This window comes from Pseudorca crassidens, chromosome 19 (assembly GCF_039906515.1).
Source record: "Pseudorca crassidens isolate mPseCra1 chromosome 19, mPseCra1.hap1, whole genome shotgun sequence".
In the NCBI taxonomy this organism is placed as follows: Eukaryota; Metazoa; Chordata; class Mammalia; order Artiodactyla; family Delphinidae; genus Pseudorca; species Pseudorca crassidens.
The window spans coordinates 42,101,222-42,116,998 of NC_090314.1; the positions used below are offsets into that span (position 1 = coordinate 42,101,222).

The following is a 15,777-nucleotide window of genomic DNA, read 5'->3' on the forward strand; positions in this document are numbered from 1 at the left end:
AGGGGTCAAACAGCCAGGTGGGATCTTCAGTGCCATAGGGTGGTCGGGAATGTGGGACCCAGGAAGCAAAGCACAGGGTCAAAGCCAAATGGGGCTAAAGATTCTGGAGAATAAATCCAATGTTATGGAGTCAAAGGCTTTTAAGAAACCAGTTACATGAACCCAGGGGTTGAGTGGGCCTTCGTTTCACCAGATAAGCAGTGAAATGAGCCCAATTCCTCTGAGAGAACAGTCCCCTAGCCCCACTGCTTACTAAGGTGGCCAAACTCTGCTGAGAAAACCTTCTATTAAACCCACTTCCTGTCCTGCAAAGATGGCCAGATTTCAGCACATCCGGTGTCCCCCGTCGGCCCCAGGCAGGGCAGAGAAGGCAAGCAAGGCACTCCTCTGCGAGGGCAGAAGCAAGAGCTTCGGAGGCCTGAACCCAGCCTGCCATGGTCACATGACCACAGGCTTCTCCCCAAAGCTGGGCGCCAGCGAGCGAAGAGCCCATGTAATAGCTGGTGATTGGATGAGGGGCATTAGAGTGGGCAGGCGTAGCTTGCCTCGGTGAGCTGGTGGCAGCTGCCAGGAGCAGGCCAGAAGGGCGGTGGAGCCAGCCGCCAAACAGGTGGGCCAGGAGGTAGCGGACATTCTCTCAGAGAGAAAGGGACTGAGAGACGCAGACAGCGCCCCCCGCCGAGAGCCTTCGCAGCAGCTGAGGGCAGGATGCAGCCCGCTCAGGCCCCTCGATGTCCTTCTATTCCAAGGACAGTTTTACCTCGACATTCCATATCAATATTTTTCCATCTTCAGTTCCTAGACTTTCAATCCCCCCAAAAGGAGGGAGGTGAAGACTGGGGGGAAGTGATGGGCTGACATTAATTGATAGGAGCGGCTTCGAGCAGTTCATGCCGCCTTATCTCTCTCTCCTCTGGATAGCGTGTGTCCGCTGGAGTCCGCGGGGTCGGTGATTAATAGGGGCCATCACTCACTGTCCAGGACGGCTGAAAGGCAGCAGGGAGGGGGCGGCCCTCCCCAGAACTGAGATAACAAGCAGCAGGAATAATGAGTGGTGTCACTCCACTTTTCATTTTGATGGAAAGTCATTACGGGAGTCAACGCCAGCGACAAAGAGCCATGAATCAACTGCTCTGCTATGAAATTAAAATCGAATTGCTGGCCACCCCCAACCCCTACCCTTCCTGGGAAATGGGGATGGGTAGGTGGCCGGGGAGAAGGGTGCTAGCCTGGGGTGGGCTCTACCCAATCACAGAGCAGCCAGTTATGGGTAGGAAGTGGACAGGCAGGTTGTGAAGGTGACAACTCCTGTCTCCATCTTGTTTATCAGACCCTTCCTCTGCAAACCGCATTTTCCCTCTGCCTAGAGGTAAGCTGTGATTAAAAGGAAAATACAGCTTTGCTGGCTCCAACAAGGCTGCCACTTGACTGCTCCCCTTGGGCTTCTGGCCTGGCTATGGAGAGAAAGGGGCCCAGCTGACTCAGCTACCCCAGAGCCCCTTGCTGAACCATTTGTAGATATTAATCGGGGCTCACCCCCGTCACCAGAAGCAAAGAGGAAAAGTCCCCAACCTGGCACTCCACAGGATCAAGAACCCCATGCAGCCTCAACCCCAGGCCCAGAAAACGGCACTATCAGTAGTGAAACAAGAGTCCCTTCCTCTTTTATTAAGTCCAACTAGATAATGAGGAAGAGCAGAAGCTGTGGTTTGAGGCTGATGGGTCACAGGACCAATTAAGACAGCTTCTTGCAGAGAGTACAGTGAGTGCCAAGGTAACCATCTGGGTGATGGTTCCATCTTGGGGCTTTCCGTCCTCCAGTCAGCCTGGTCTCTTGCTGGGAAGGGCCCGCGGCTGTCCCTCCTCCATCCTGAAGGCTGAGAAGACAGGCAGGAAGAACGGGGAGCATCTCACAGACAGGTTCCCATCAGGTTCACGGGGCGCCCATTGTACCTTTTGGAAATGTCAGCTTCAATCTGAAAGACAGTGATACGGAGTGGGCAGGAAGCAGAGACAAAGGGACCTCATTCTGCAGCAACTGGGCAGGCTTGCCTTCCCTGTCTCACCAGCTTCTGCAGCTCCTTGGTCTTCTCCAGCAGCAGGTCCAGCTTGGGCTCCAGAGCCGCCTGCTCCCGAAGGGCTTCCTGCTGCTTCTGCAGCATCAGCTCTTTCTTCAAAGCCAGTAGCTGGGACTGCTTCAGCTTCTGCTGGAGGAGCTCAGTCACTCGGTCCACATACCTGGGCCGGGCACTCAGGTAAGTGTTTGGTGTCACTGGGCAACCTGGGTGTCCCCATCCAACTGCTGAGGCTCAGGAAACCAAGTCTCTAATTGACCTCTCAGCCTCCACATCCTTCAATCCTTTCTTGCAAGGAATACCACTCCCACTTCCCCATCCTACAGGGGAAGCAGATTCTGCCTACATACCTCAAACCACCCCATCTTGCCCCAAAGAGAACCGCCATCCCTAGTTGGGATGGTGCAGTTATGGGAGGCAGGGATGAGGTCTAAGGGGTCATGGAGACGAGGAAACAAGGAGTCAGGGCTGGGGCTTCCCTGGTGGCGCAGTGGTTAAGAATCTGCCTGCCAATGCAGGAGACACGGGTTCGAGCCCTGGTCCGGGAAGATCCCACATGCCGTGGAGCAACTAAGCCCGTGAGCCACAACTACTGAGCCTGCGCTCTAGAGCCCGTGAGCCACAACTACTGAAGCCCACGTGCCTAGAGCCCATGCTCTGGAACAAGAGAAGCTACTGCAATGAGAAGCCCCCGCTCGCCGCAACTAGAGAAAGCCCATGCGCAGCAATGAAGACCCAACACAGCCATAAATAGATAAATACATAAATACATAAATAAATAAATAAATAAATAAAATACATTTATAAAAAAAAAAATAGGAGTCAGGGCTGCCCGAGATGGCAGGGCCCTGCAGCATGCCCTGAACAGCCCAACATCAAGGGGAAAGCCAGACCTTGGTGAGGCCAGGATCATAAACAGGTGCTGCATTCGAAGACTGGTGAGCTGGCCAATCAGATCCTGCAGTGCCGACACCATGGTGACCATCTTTGCTTTGGTCTGGCCCTGCAGGATGGCTGGAGCCAGCTGGAACTGGCTCACAGACAGGATGTCTGCCTCCTCACTCATCTCCACTGCTCTCTGGGACAAGAAGATCTCAAGCTGAGGACAGAAGAGGATTTGGTTCAAACCGAGAAAAGAACTCAGAAACTAGGCCCTCAGGCTGGTCAAAATGAAGAATAAGGTGAGGGTTAGATGCTGGTTGAGGAGCAGTTATTTCCTCTGAACATTTTTATTGCTAGAAACTCACCAACTATAACGTGGGAGTTTGGGGCAGCATCCACCATCACCCTTCAGTCCCTCATTGCTGTCTCAGGCCTTACCTGGCCCTGGACCCCTCTCCTTCCTCCCAGGCTATGCGGCACATAACTACGATGCAGAGATTCAAAGGGTTCTCTCTGCCCAGTGAAGGTATTTTCTCTCCATGGGAAGAATGAGATTCAGGGAATAGGAATCCATGTTTGAGAAGCCCTGGATTAAGAAAAGGCTAGGAAGAATCTGAGAACCAGCCGCATATCTTGTCACTTTTATTGGACCATGGAAACTTGAACTAGACTCGCGAGGACAAGGCCTTCCATGAGGCCCTCCCCAGCCAGCAGGCCACCGAGAAGTGGACAGACCCAGAGATTAACAAAGACAAGCCCCCTGCTTCCCAGTCCCAGAAAGAAGAGCCAAGAACACTGGCTCCTTACTCTAGGCTGCTGGATACTTTAGCCACAGTGATGATACTAAAACACAAATGAGAACATGTCGCACCAAACCTCCAACAGCTTCCCAGTTCCCTCAGAGTAAAAGCCAAATTTCCAACTCCCTTCAGCTCTCTGGGCTCTTCTACTTCCCCCAGCTCCCCTGCTCAGCCAAAGTGGCCTCCTTGTTCATCACACGTGCAGGACACCTCCCACCTCAAAGCTTCTGCATTGCTCCCCCTGCCTGGAAAGCTCTTCTGCCAGATATCAGCATGGCTCTCTCTGCACCCACTGCAGGTCTTGACTTACTGGTCACCTTGGCAACAAGGCCTTCTCTGACCACCAACATAAAACTGCAGGCCTTCCCAGTAACCCCATCTCCCTCCCCAGCTCTCTTTCTCCATGGCACTTACGTTAACACCTGACATACTACATATTTTACTTGTTTTTCTTGTTTCTTGTCTGCCTTCCCCACTAGGATATAAGATCCATGAGGTCAAAGACTTTGATTTGTTCGCTGCTCAGCTCCTCAAGACAGTGCCAGGGGCTTAGGAAGTACATGATAAACACAGCTGAATGAATGGGGGAGCCTCCTAATACGTGAGTCCCTGATCCAGAACAAGGAAAGTGCTCAGCACCCTTACACAAAAAGGAAGGGTCAGGTAAGGTATCTGGAGCGATGCCGCCTATGCTGGTGCCAGGCCTCCCCCCGCATCACCCAGAGGACAAAGGTACCTCCATGAGCTCATCGATGAACTGATTCCGGGTCTCAGGGTATTCAAGAAGTGTCAGAGCATCTGGGCCCCTAGCAACACCTTTGGGAGCTGCCAGGAAGAGAGAAGTGATAAAGTTGCTGAGGACTGGAGAAGACTCTCAGTTTGAGAAGTCCTGGTGGGTTAATATGGACACAGACACTGCACTAAGGCCACTTCCTGTTCCAACCCAAGTGGGAAGGGTTACCCTTTCCCATTTGTCTCAGCCCTAATCAGGCACTAATGCCAACCCAAGTCTGTGAGGAGGACCACAGAGCTGAGTTCCAAAGAATGGAAAGTTCCTTCGCTCTAGTGGACATGAAGTCTCATCCTGCACTGCCCTCTAGTGGCTCAGATCCCTACTCTCAGCTTGTGGGGAGCGGGGACCAGGTCAGGCCTCAGAGCCTATCAGCCCTCTCGGAACCTTCCCAGAGAACAGCTGACCCACATTCAGTATCCAGAAAGTTGAGAGTTTCTAGATTTAATTTTAAGAACTTCTCTCCATCCGCCTGAACTCACATCATCATGATTTTGAAAAAACAGGTAAACGTCTGAGAAGCCCAATCATGGTAGTGTACTTTTTCTTTGCTTCTAGAGACACGGGGGCAGGCTCTGCCAGGGCTGCAGGGAGGGGTGCACTCACCCTGGGTTCCGGCTTCCAGCACGGTGATCTGCAGAGCAGCAGCATCGTCTCCCCAGTCTATCTCACCACCCCCAGCTTCCTGGGTGGAGAGTAAAGAACCCCAGCAGTGTTGGGAGAACTTTCCCCAGCAAAGGGAGGGAGCCGGAATAAACCAAAGCCCTCAAAAGTTTAATGATGGGGGCTTCCCTGGTGGCGCAGTGGTTGGGAGTACACCTGCCGATGCAGGGGACGCGGGTTCGTGCCCCGGTCCGGGAAGATCCCACATGCCGCGGAGCAGCTGGGCCCGTGAGCCATGGCCGCTGAGCCTGTGTGTCTGGAGCCTGTGCTCCGCAATGGGAGAGGCCACAACAGTGCGAGGCCCACGTACCGCAAAAAAAAAAAAAAAGTTCAATGATGGGGCTTCCCTGGTGGCACAGTGTTTAAGAATCCACCTGCCAACGCAGGGGACACGGGTTTGAGCCCTGGTCCGGGAAGATCCCACGTGTTGCGGAGGAACTAAGGCCATGCGCCACAACTACTGAGCCCATGTGCCACAACTACTGAAGCCCACACGCCTAGAGCCCGTGCTCTGCAACAAGAGAAGCCACCACAATGAGAAGCCCACGCATCGCAACGAAGAGTAGCCCCCGCTCACCACCAACTAGAGAAAGCCCACGTGCAGCAACAAAGACCCAACACAGCCAAAAGTAAATAAATTAAAAAAAAAAAATTCCTCTAAAAAAAAAAAAATTCAATGACAGCACATTGCAGCCCTGATGGAGGTGGCAAAGATGGCACTATGGGCCCATGCATGTAGGTACCACCTGCCTATATCCCCACACCTGCCCCGAACACCATAAGAAAGAGGTCAAAACTCTGATATGTCACTTTGGAAACTCTGCCCCACACTGGACTACACCTGGTCCAAGAACTATGAACTTCATGTGATGTCTTTAAAGACAGAGACAACACTTTTCTTATCACCAAAGCAGCAATCACAGAAAGTCCTCAGAGAGATGGACCGAGAGGGCATCCTAACCTTTGAGTCCGATTCCAGGGAGATGCCCCAGTCAATTCCAGCAGCCTGGGCAGAGATGCCAGAGTCAGCTCCTTCAGACGCCACTTCCACCCCAAAGTCGCCCCAGTCAATCTGGAAGGGGGAAAAAAGTGTTAGCTCGCAGAAGATGGGTGAATAAAGGGGCCTGCCTTCCCCTAGGCCTCAGCTGCTTCAGTAGGGAGTGCACTGTTTAAGCATAATGGCCTCCAAGTTCCCAAAGGAGAGCCCATCTTCAGAGAGCTCAGGGGAAGGGGTCCCAGTTCAAAGTCGACCAGCTTGCTGGGCCTCTTCCGAGCTCATCTGTTCTCTGGCCTCAAGAAAGCCAGAAAAATAAAGGGGTAGGCCCTTCCGGGCCCTTCCACCTAGTCTCTCTCACAGGAATTACCCCTTTCTTCCCTCTGGACTCTGAACTCAAGTGGGGTGTGGATGGCGTATGAGGGGAGGAAGCGGCTCTTACTAGGCCTGTCTTACCGCGTCTTCTTCCACCTGCTCAGGGGGCTCCTCGAGGTGCGGCCGCTCCACCACCGAGGGCTCCGTGCCCGTCCTCCACTCATACACGGTGGAGTTCCCCCGCGTCTGCACAAACCGTAGCATTGGCAGCACCTGCTCTGTGGGGCTGCAACGGAGCAGGCAGCTGACCCTCCTGCTGCCCACTCATGTGGCCAGCATGGGCCCCGACTCTCAAATATCATGTGGGGAAAATACAAGTGGAGAGAGCATAGCTGGGGAAGTAGCTAAACTGTCCCCCCCGCTGGGGAGAAACAGGCCCTCAGTACCTTTCACACACAAACCCCACATAGGCCTGGTACAGGTCGATGGCTTCCCCCAGGGACTGGGCCGCCGCCCCAATCTCAGCCAACTGACTCGGCAGGTCCTTCACCAGGGCCAGCAGTTCTCTTTGGACGTTGTCCCCCTAGAGAGGATCCACGAGGTGGGCTCAGACAGAAGTGGTGGGAAGCAGAGTACAACAGATTAAAGAATACGCCTGAACATTAGAGATAGGCAAGAAAATGGCCTGAGAAGGGCCCAACCAGGCTGAGAGGGAAGCCCTTCCCAGAAGCAAAGGCGTTGGGCCCAGGAAGACAGAGGCCCCAGGTGTCCGTCCTCCTGCCACGGCAAGAACCCGCCGCTCACCGTGATGCCCGCTCACCGTGATGCCATACTGCTTGCACGAGTGGTAGAACTGCTCCCGCATCTCGGCAGCCCCCGCCTGGCCCTCCTCCTCCTTGCGGCTGTATTCTTGCTGCAGCTGCTGGCACTTGGCGATCTGCTTCTTCAGGGAAGGGATCTCGTAGGTGACGTTCCGAACCAGGAGGCTGGAGAGTTCCACTGAGAAAGAAGGGCCCAGGAAGTTCACCCCAGATCTGCACACCATAAGGCAGGCATGCCCCAAGGACACGCACAAACATACCCCAGTTGGGTGGCGAAGAGCACGGGGTTGGACTCCCAGCTCTTCCCCTTCCTGGCTGTGGAACCTAAGACAGTCATTTAACCTCTCTAATCCAATCCTCAGCTATAAAACAGGAGCAATAATAGTTATCGTGAAGATCAAGAGAGAGAACCCACATAAAACACAAGTACAATCCCTTGCATTTAGTAGGTGTTCCGTCAATATTAGCTATTACAATTATTTATACTATTAGAAAACACAACCCGAACTACAGTCAGCCCTTTAGTTACTCCCTCAGGCCCCTGATACAGCTCCCAGGACAACCCGTGCCTCTTGTGCTCAGTGGACGAGTCAGTCACCAGGAGGTGACTGGTGAAGACCTGCACACACCTGCTTGGCGGTCGTCCTCCTCCCAACACGCTTCGTGGAATTTATTTTCCCACCTCACAAACATCTACACCCCAGCCTCTTCCCCCACGTGAACTGTGCCTCCTAGAAGCCCACTGTCTCAGAACTTGGGGAGTCGGCCTCCCCATGGACACTGGGACTCCTGGGCTGGGCCACCTTACCTAGGTAGGTGTTGTCCTTCTCATATAGGGCTACAATCTCCTGCCAATCCTAAGAAAAGAAACAGGAAGTGGGCCTGAACAGCACTCAGCAGCCGCTGAGTGCATCCCAGCTCAGTCCCCCAGCCGGGGAGGCTCTCCCAGTCTCTGCATCTCCTCGGCCTCCTCCATAATGCTGGCTGGACCACCCACTTTATTTTAAGAGTGTGGTGCCGACAAGCGATCCCCAAAGCAAATGTAAAGCCAGGGGTAGGATCTACTTTTGGCATAAACTGTGGGGACGGAGAGAAAGTGGAGGAGATATTCTATGTAGGCGTCTCCACTGGATCCTCAGCGAGACCAGACAGGCTCTGACCCCCTGGACTGGAGGTCTCCAGCTGCGTGTTACCACCGTCGCCCACACTTGCCTTCATTCGCTGTGAAGAATACCGGCCAAAAATATTTTTTGTGGAGGCTTCAGTGCCTTTGAGAAGCTCCACAATTCTTAGGCAGTGGAAGTAGTGAATGTCTGGAAAGCAAGAAAGAACAAAGACTTTGAGAATTACAGTGTCTTCCCCACCCACTGTGGCCACTACGCATGGTTGACTCACGTATATGCTAGTAACTTTAGCAGGCATAGCTCTCCCCTTCATCATTTTGTGTTGAACGAAACAAGCATCTATAGCCCAAATAAAAACCTCTCTTTCTTTAGGGGTCAGCCCTATGGCTAAAGGAAAGGGAGCAGCTCAGCTGATATGTACCACCCCAGGAAAGGGGTGGGGTCCAGTAATGTAGCCCCAAAGCACTCACAGGATCCAGAGAGCAGCTGGGCGATCTCTTGGCTCTCTGGCATGTCCTGGATGGCGGCATTGATCTTCTCTCGGATGGTCAACACCAGACTCTGCCATTTCAGGTTGCAGTGCCTTCTGTCCACCAGCCAGTCTACAGGAGAAGCACCCAAATCACAGCATTTCCATTCCCATGGCCAAAATTCCATCACTGATTCAAGTGAAATATGCTAAGGCATTGGCTAAAAGTTGTATTCATATTGGTTAAGGTGTGGGGGTCACGGGAAGATGGGAATGAAGACAGGCCCGAAGGGATGCTTGGGGCTAAACAGACTCTGGCAACCTGACTTCATCCGCAGTGTGACTTTTATAGAGCAATTGCCTCAACACAGGGATAAAGTAAAACTTCAAATTGGTCCTGACATCAAAGTGCCAATATGGACCATATTCTCCATGATATTCTTGCTTCCACGGATAACTATATCTTTCTTACTGACAGCAGACGCTATTCAACTTCCACTTCCTCAGGGCTGGGATTAACCATGACAATGGAAAATACAAGATGGTTATGCCAAATACCAGATGAATGAATAACTGCAAAGCCCCTGCTACCTACAGCGCCCTAAGGACTAGATAACACTGGTCTCTTCTTACCAGTGAAGTACCATCCTGCACACATGAATACCCGTGTGACTGACCTCCTGGATTCTAGGCCCAGATCTGTGTTTTTAGTAGAGGGTATAGGTGGATAAGAGCCATGTACATTTCCTCAGTAGGAGAGAGCTAAGAGCTAGACTTTGTGGTCAGATGGTCCTGGCTTCTAATTACTAACTTTCTTGGGCAAGTCTCTCAAACTCTCTGTGCCTCAGTTTCCCTACATGTAAAATGGGGATGATAAAGATACTGAGTACAAGGGGGAATGAAGGTAAAACACTGAGTGCTGTGTCTGACACATGGCAAGGGCTCAATGAATTGTAGTGATCTTCATTTTCATAATGTCAGGCACATAAAACAGCACCTTGTATAGAATAAACCCTCAATAAATGGCTGTTGTTTTATTGGTCCTTTTCATGACATCGAGTGTACGTGTGCTGGGCTTCCCTGGTGGCACAGTGGTTGAGAGTCCGCCTGCCGATGCAGGGGACACGGGTTCGTGCCCTGGTCCGGGAAGATCCCACATGCCGCGGAGTGGCTGGGCCCGTGAGCCATGGCCACTGGGCCTGCGCGTCCGGAGCCTGTGCTCCGCAACGGGAGAGGCCACAACAGTGAGAGGCCCACGTACCGAAAAAACAACAACAAAAAAAGAGTTTACGTGTGCTGAAGAGCTGGGACAAATCTGCAACAAAACTAAAGAAGCTCCACTAAGTGGCCACCTTGCCCTTGTTAATAAATCTGCCAGCTGGTCAAATACTGAGGGCCCACACTAGTTATCAGTTATATTCCCTCCACTGTATTCCTCTAAAATCTTCAGAAAGAAAAAGTCTGTAGATGTCACAGAAGTAGAAGCAAAGGGATGAGGCAAACAGATGTCATCTTAATGACAAACCAGCATCAAAACAATTAATCCAGGGCTTCCCTGGTGGCGCAGTGGTTAAGAATCCGCCTGCCAATGCAGGGGACACGGGTTCAAGCCCTGGTCCGGGAAGATCCCACATGCCGCGGAGCAACTAAGCCCGTGCGCCACAACTATTGAGCCTGCACTCTAGGGCCCGCGAGTCATAACTACTGAAGCCCGCGTGCCTAGAGCCCGTGCTCCGCAACAAGAGAAGCCACCGCAATGAGAAGCCTGTGCACCATTAACGAGTGGCCCCCACTGGCCGCAACTAGAGAAAGCCCACGCGCAGCAACGAAGACCCAACGCAGCCAAAAATAAACAAATACATATATATATATATATATATATTTATATATAAAGAAAACAAACCCAGGAGCTGTGCGTGGCCCTGGAGGGGTCAGAATGAAGAGGTCCTTCCCTGGCTCTGAACTGGGGAGGAGGTATATAGATCAGATACAGATGGCAGGGAGATGACCTGGCCACTAAAAGGTTTTTCTTTCCAACTGGATCTATGTTCCTCTTCCTCCTAAAATCAAGGGGAGAGGGAACCTTTTTTTTTTTTTTTTTTTAAAGGGGGTTTTCCGGCATATACAAAAAAGCATAGATACTGGAACCTGACAGACTTAGGTTCTAACTTCAGATCTGCCATTCAGTAGCTGACCATCTTTAAGGTAAGACCTCACCTCACCCTCTCTGTGCCTGAAAGATATGATTGACAACACATGTTATAAATGTTAAAGTAGAAAACACAGGTCAATTACAGACTCTATGTCTGTTTCCTTCCCGCTCCTCTTAGCGGGGCAATCCGGCCACAGATGGGGGCATAGAACAGGGCGAGTGGTCAACGCCTCAACAGGGGCCTTGGGATGTCGGGGCTCCAGCTGTTGGTGACAGGGGGCAAAGGGGCCAGGCCTCCCCCTGACAGCTGGCTGAGCGGGGGTGCCCCCTCCTACCGAGCAGTTTGCTGGTCTGGATGTCGATGGGCACGTGCTGATGGTCCTGTCGGGAAACACGGCGGGGAAGGGGGCGTGAGTCCTGGGAGCGAACAAGCCACTCGCGCGCTCATTTCACCGACCCAACCGCCACCCTGCGGGGCCAGCACGACTGGCCGGGGAGGGCCGCGCCCCGGAGGTAGCCCGGGAAGCAGGTCAGGGACGGGCGGGCTGAACTCAGTTCAGGGGTCCCAACCCAGCCCCCCACCTCCCCAGCTACTGTTCCCCCACCTGCATCTTTCCACCACTTCCGCTTCCGGCCGCCGACCCGGGCCCGCCCCGCCTACCACTAATCCAGTGGTGGTGTGGCTGAGCCTCAGTTTAGGTCTCCTCCGGCCACGTCACCGCCTTCCTCAGAGCCAATCGGGGCGCGCGCTCCACCCGGGCTTCAAGCCCCACCCACCCCGGGGCTCCGAGTGGCTGAGCCCGGGAAGGGCGGGAGAAGAGGAGACAGCCAATGGGAGGCGTGAGGCGGGCTCACGGCCGCGGAGGGGCGGGGGCTCCCGGAAAGGGCTGCAGTGGCGACGCGATTGAGGCAGGCGCCGCCCAAGAGCCGATCCCGGCCGCTTCCGGCCAGGCAGGAGTAGAGCCTTCTGCTCAAGGATTAACGCGTCTGCGGACAAGGTCCTAGCGCCCCCCTGAGGAACCTAGAGGTCGTTAGAAATGCCTTCTCTCTCCTTGCCTTGCTTTACCGTCGATCGATCGATCGTAGTTTGGTCTCTTGTGGCACTTGTCACACATTGCCTTCTCAGTATGTAATAGGCAAGTGTTGAACACCTGCTATGTGTTGTGTGATTAGGGCAGGGATCGGGAGGGAGGAGGGTCAAGGGAGGCGTCCCAAAGATAACACCTAAACTGAGTGTTAAAAGAAGGGCGGCAGAAAGAGGTGATGTGGGACGGGTGTTCTGGGTGGAGGAGACTGTACAAAGTTTTGCAGGCCACAAACCGCAAGGGGGTGCAGGGAAAAACCGGCAGGTAGGACTAGCAAAATAATTGGTGGGGTCCTGTGCAAAATTAAAATGCCCTTGTTAAAAAATATGAACTGCAGAGGTCTCACACGCATGAAGCCAGGCCTGCAGGCAGGCCAGCCTCTGTGCCGTGAAAGGTTTGAGGCACAAGAGACTGTAGAGGCGGAAGGGTAGTATTGTATCATATCATCTCACGAAGGAACTTGGACTTCACGCCTGCAGAGAGAGGGGAACCATTGGAGGGTTTTAAGGGTTTGAGCCTTGAGACAGGGAGGGACCTGTACAGATTGACTGCAAAGAAGATGGATTCATGGGAGATAAGACTGTCAGGAGGTTATCATGCAGGAGTTAGAGCCTGACCTGGGACAGAGGCATGAGGAGGAAGAGAAGGACTGGATTTCCGAGATGTTTTGGAGGAAAATGGACAGGACTTGGCAATCGATTGGCTGTGTGGTTTGGGGACAGCAGGATGACACCTAGGTGGTTGGATGCGAGTGCCTCCACCTAAGACAGGGTTGCAGGATGCTGAGCCGGGGTTGAGGAGGAGGGCATATCAGCTTTGAATTTGTGGGGTTGGTGGCCCTGGGAGACCCCCAGGTGGCAAGTATGCAGGAGGCACTTGGGTCTGTAGCTCTGGAGTTCAGGGGACTGGGGACGCAGCTTTGGAGAGCCGTAGGCTGACTGATCTGTGGTCCAGGTGGTGGCTGAAGCTGAGGGAGGGCATGAGATTGGGCAAGAAGTGGGGAGCGTGAGGAGAGAGGCGGGGCTGGGGATCTCACAGGGCTGGGTGTGCCACTTTGCATCCCTCCCCTTCCAGGTTGTTAGCTCCTCAAGGGGGCTCTGCCTGGGTCTTTCTAAATGACCCCCCCACTCCCCCCACCACTCTGCCCCGTCTCATCACTTGGGGCTTAGTAAATTTTTTATTGAACTGTGTGATGTGATAGGGCAGTGAGAAGGCCTAGATTCCTGCCCACTGAGATCTTGGACCATTTCCATAAGCTCTCTGCCAGCCATGGTTTCCTCAACATGGAGATAACACCTATCCTGACCACCTCAGAGTATTTCTATTTACAAGCCTAAACAAATAAGCATACTAATGTACGTAACTCTTTATAGCTTACAACATGCTTTCATAGATTTTTCTCATTATTTGCAAACTGTGTGGGTGTATGTGTGTATAAAACATTAATCATTATTTTTATAGAATGGGTTGAAAGACTTCCGTAAAAATGGTTCATAGGGCAGAACTAAGGGCCTCTTCAGGGCTCTCTCGTGGGAATTTGGCTCCCATCTTAGAGTCCTGACTCAGGCTATAGGAATTGCCAGGGCTCCTCCATGATTAAACAAACACTTACTGGGCTCCAACTCTGTGTTCCTGGCTCCCTGGGACATCCCAAGAAGCATGGCCCTGCCCTACCCTCAAGGTGCATCTCTCCTCCTTGAACCAACAGGCAGGGCAGGACAGGAGGAGTCTAGAAGGCCCAGCGCTGGTGGGTTGGTGGAGGCAGAGACCACCAGCACTTCACCTCCCCCCACCCCCGCAGCACCCCGGGTGGCTCATGTGGAGCAGAAGGATGTTTGAGAACAGCTCTGCCTGGCTCCTGGCCTCAGGGTGGTGGCCCCGGAGAGCGTAGGAGTGTGGATTTTGCACAGTATCTGCACAGTCTGTCCTTTTCTGAGGCCATAGAGAACCTCAGGGCTGATGGGCAGATAAGCACACAAGTGGTCTGGCATCCAGGGCATCGAGGTCTTCAGGACTCCCATCATCTGGAAAGTGGCAGGGAGAGGCTGTGAAAGGCTTCTGGCTGTGAATCTCTCAATTCTCTGCTGATCTAGCAGGTGGGGGAGGGGCAGCACATAGGAAGGTGAGGAAGGATTAGAGCAGGCCTGTGGCGGCTTTGGACAGGAAAGCACAGAGCCCCAGGGTGGTGTGTATGCAGACTGCCTTGTCATCCTTTGTTGTTGTTGTTTGTTTGCTTATTAAGCGATAGTCATTGTGCCCTGTGCCGGTGTAGATCTAAATGTTTTACAAACCTTATCTAATTTGATCCTTCCAAACAAACCTTATAATGTGGGTACTGTTATTAGGCAGATTTTAAAGGCAAGGGAGCCAAAGCTTAGGGAATTAAGTAACTTGTCCAAGATCATAGAGCTGGAGCTGGTGAGGCTGGGATCCAAACCCAGGCCTGTCTGCCTCCCCAGCCCTCATTCTTGTTCTCCGTGGGATGTGGCTTCTCCGGCAGCCCTGCCTGCTCCATTCAAGCACCACAGCTCGGCCACCACAGGCGCAGGCCTCTTCCTCCCTCTTCTTTGGCCTGATTCCCACTTTCTCCCCTGTTGTTGTGTCAGACACTTAGCACCCTCACCCTGGCAGTCCCTGCACTTTCCCAGAGTTCTTTCTTACCACGCCCCATTCCGGGCAAGAAGGCCCATTACTTATGTTCCTGTCATATCCATAAAAGGAGGGCTTACCCTTGACATTCAGACACTTATCTACCATAGGTTTATGACTTTGTGGTCCATGTCTTATGTGTGTTTGCTCACAGCCACACTGACTGTGCTGTGTGTGTGTGCGCAAGCGTGTGTGTGGTGTATCTGCCTGCTGGGCTGAAAGCTCTGGAAACCCAGCCTCCTCAGCTGGGCCTCCTGCTGCTTACAGTGTAATCTCTCGGGGTTGGTTTTTTCAGTCTGTCTCCGCAACTAGTCAGTGAGCCTCGTGTGGGCAGGGAGTACAGGCCTGTTCGTCTCTGTAACCCTAGCACCTGGCATGACACCCCATGTTGAGTGTCAGGTGCTTGATGGATGCCTGTGAAGGAAGGAATGAGAGAAGGTGCCGCTGGTGCAGGAAGGTCTTTAGTGATGAGTGGGGACCATGGTCACTTGGCCTGGGGGGTGGGCTGTGCATTCCCCAGCTCTATTCATCACTTCCCCCCTACAGCTCAGGACTTGGAGTCACTTGGAGTTAGAGGGAGGAATTTGAGGTGAAGATGTCAGGGCTGGTTGGCTTCACGAGTTAACACAGGCCAGAAGGCCTATGAGGGCCCAGTCTGCTGGGTCGGGGCCAATAATTGCCCGATAAACCCTGGCCACTGTGCCCTCCCCATCCCTTCACCTTTGTTAGTCGTCCGGGGAGAAACAACTCACTAGGTGGCTTCATGAATTGGGTCCAAGGTGTCATCTTCTAAGGATGCCACTGCATTTCATTATTTCCTCATCCCCATCATGGCAGGTAGAGGGAATCTGCTCTTCCAAGGGAAGGAAAACCAAGTCCACTGACAAACCACTCATCTGTCAGCCTCCTTTCCCATGCAGTTCAGTGTTAGTTACCCTCTATTTGTCAAGCACTGTTT

General features: G+C 53.0%; 1 protein-coding gene across 5 annotated transcripts; it reads right to left on the reverse strand.

Moving 5' to 3' along the window:
- Nucleotides 1–1,639: 1,639 nt before the first annotated feature.
- Nucleotides 1,640–11,804, reverse strand: CDK5RAP3 (CDK5 regulatory subunit associated protein 3). Of its 5 annotated transcripts, none has more exons than XM_067717638.1 (15): nt 11,691–11,755; nt 11,421–11,466; nt 10,837–10,896; nt 8,935–9,066; nt 8,553–8,653; nt 8,149–8,197; nt 7,340–7,518; nt 6,966–7,102; nt 6,661–6,805; nt 6,172–6,282; nt 5,154–5,232; nt 4,494–4,582; nt 2,969–3,174; nt 2,067–2,238; nt 1,640–1,976 (listed from the first exon to the last, which is right to left on the reverse strand). In XM_067717638.1, the coding sequence occupies exons 4-15, from the start codon at nt 8,975–8,977 to the stop codon at nt 1,911–1,913; spliced, it is 1,377 nt and encodes a 458-aa protein (XP_067573739.1). In that variant the 5' UTR covers nt 8,978–9,066; nt 10,837–10,896; nt 11,421–11,466; nt 11,691–11,755; the 3' UTR covers nt 1,640–1,910. The 5 variants fall into 5 exon arrangements, with proteins under 5 accessions (XP_067573739.1, XP_067573740.1, XP_067573738.1 ...); XM_067717639.1 differs by having other exon boundaries at nt 10,837–10,993; nt 11,691–11,754; XM_067717637.1 differs by lacking the exon at nt 10,837–10,896 and having other exon boundaries at nt 11,691–11,804.
- Nucleotides 11,805–15,777: the final 3,973 nt, after the last annotated feature.

What these genes read in the sequence shown, in the direction of transcription:
- CDK5RAP3 (XM_067717637.1), bottom strand. An exon ending in GAAGGACAACACCTACCTAG is followed by an intron (nt 7,519 to 8,148) that starts GTAAGGTGGCCC and finishes CTTCTTTCTCAG; the next exon opens with TGGAACTCTCCAGCCTCCTG. An exon ending in GCAAGCAGTATGGCATCACG is followed by an intron (nt 7,103 to 7,339) that starts GTGAGCGGGCAT and finishes GATCCTCTCTAG; the next exon opens with GGGGACAACGTCCAAAGAGA.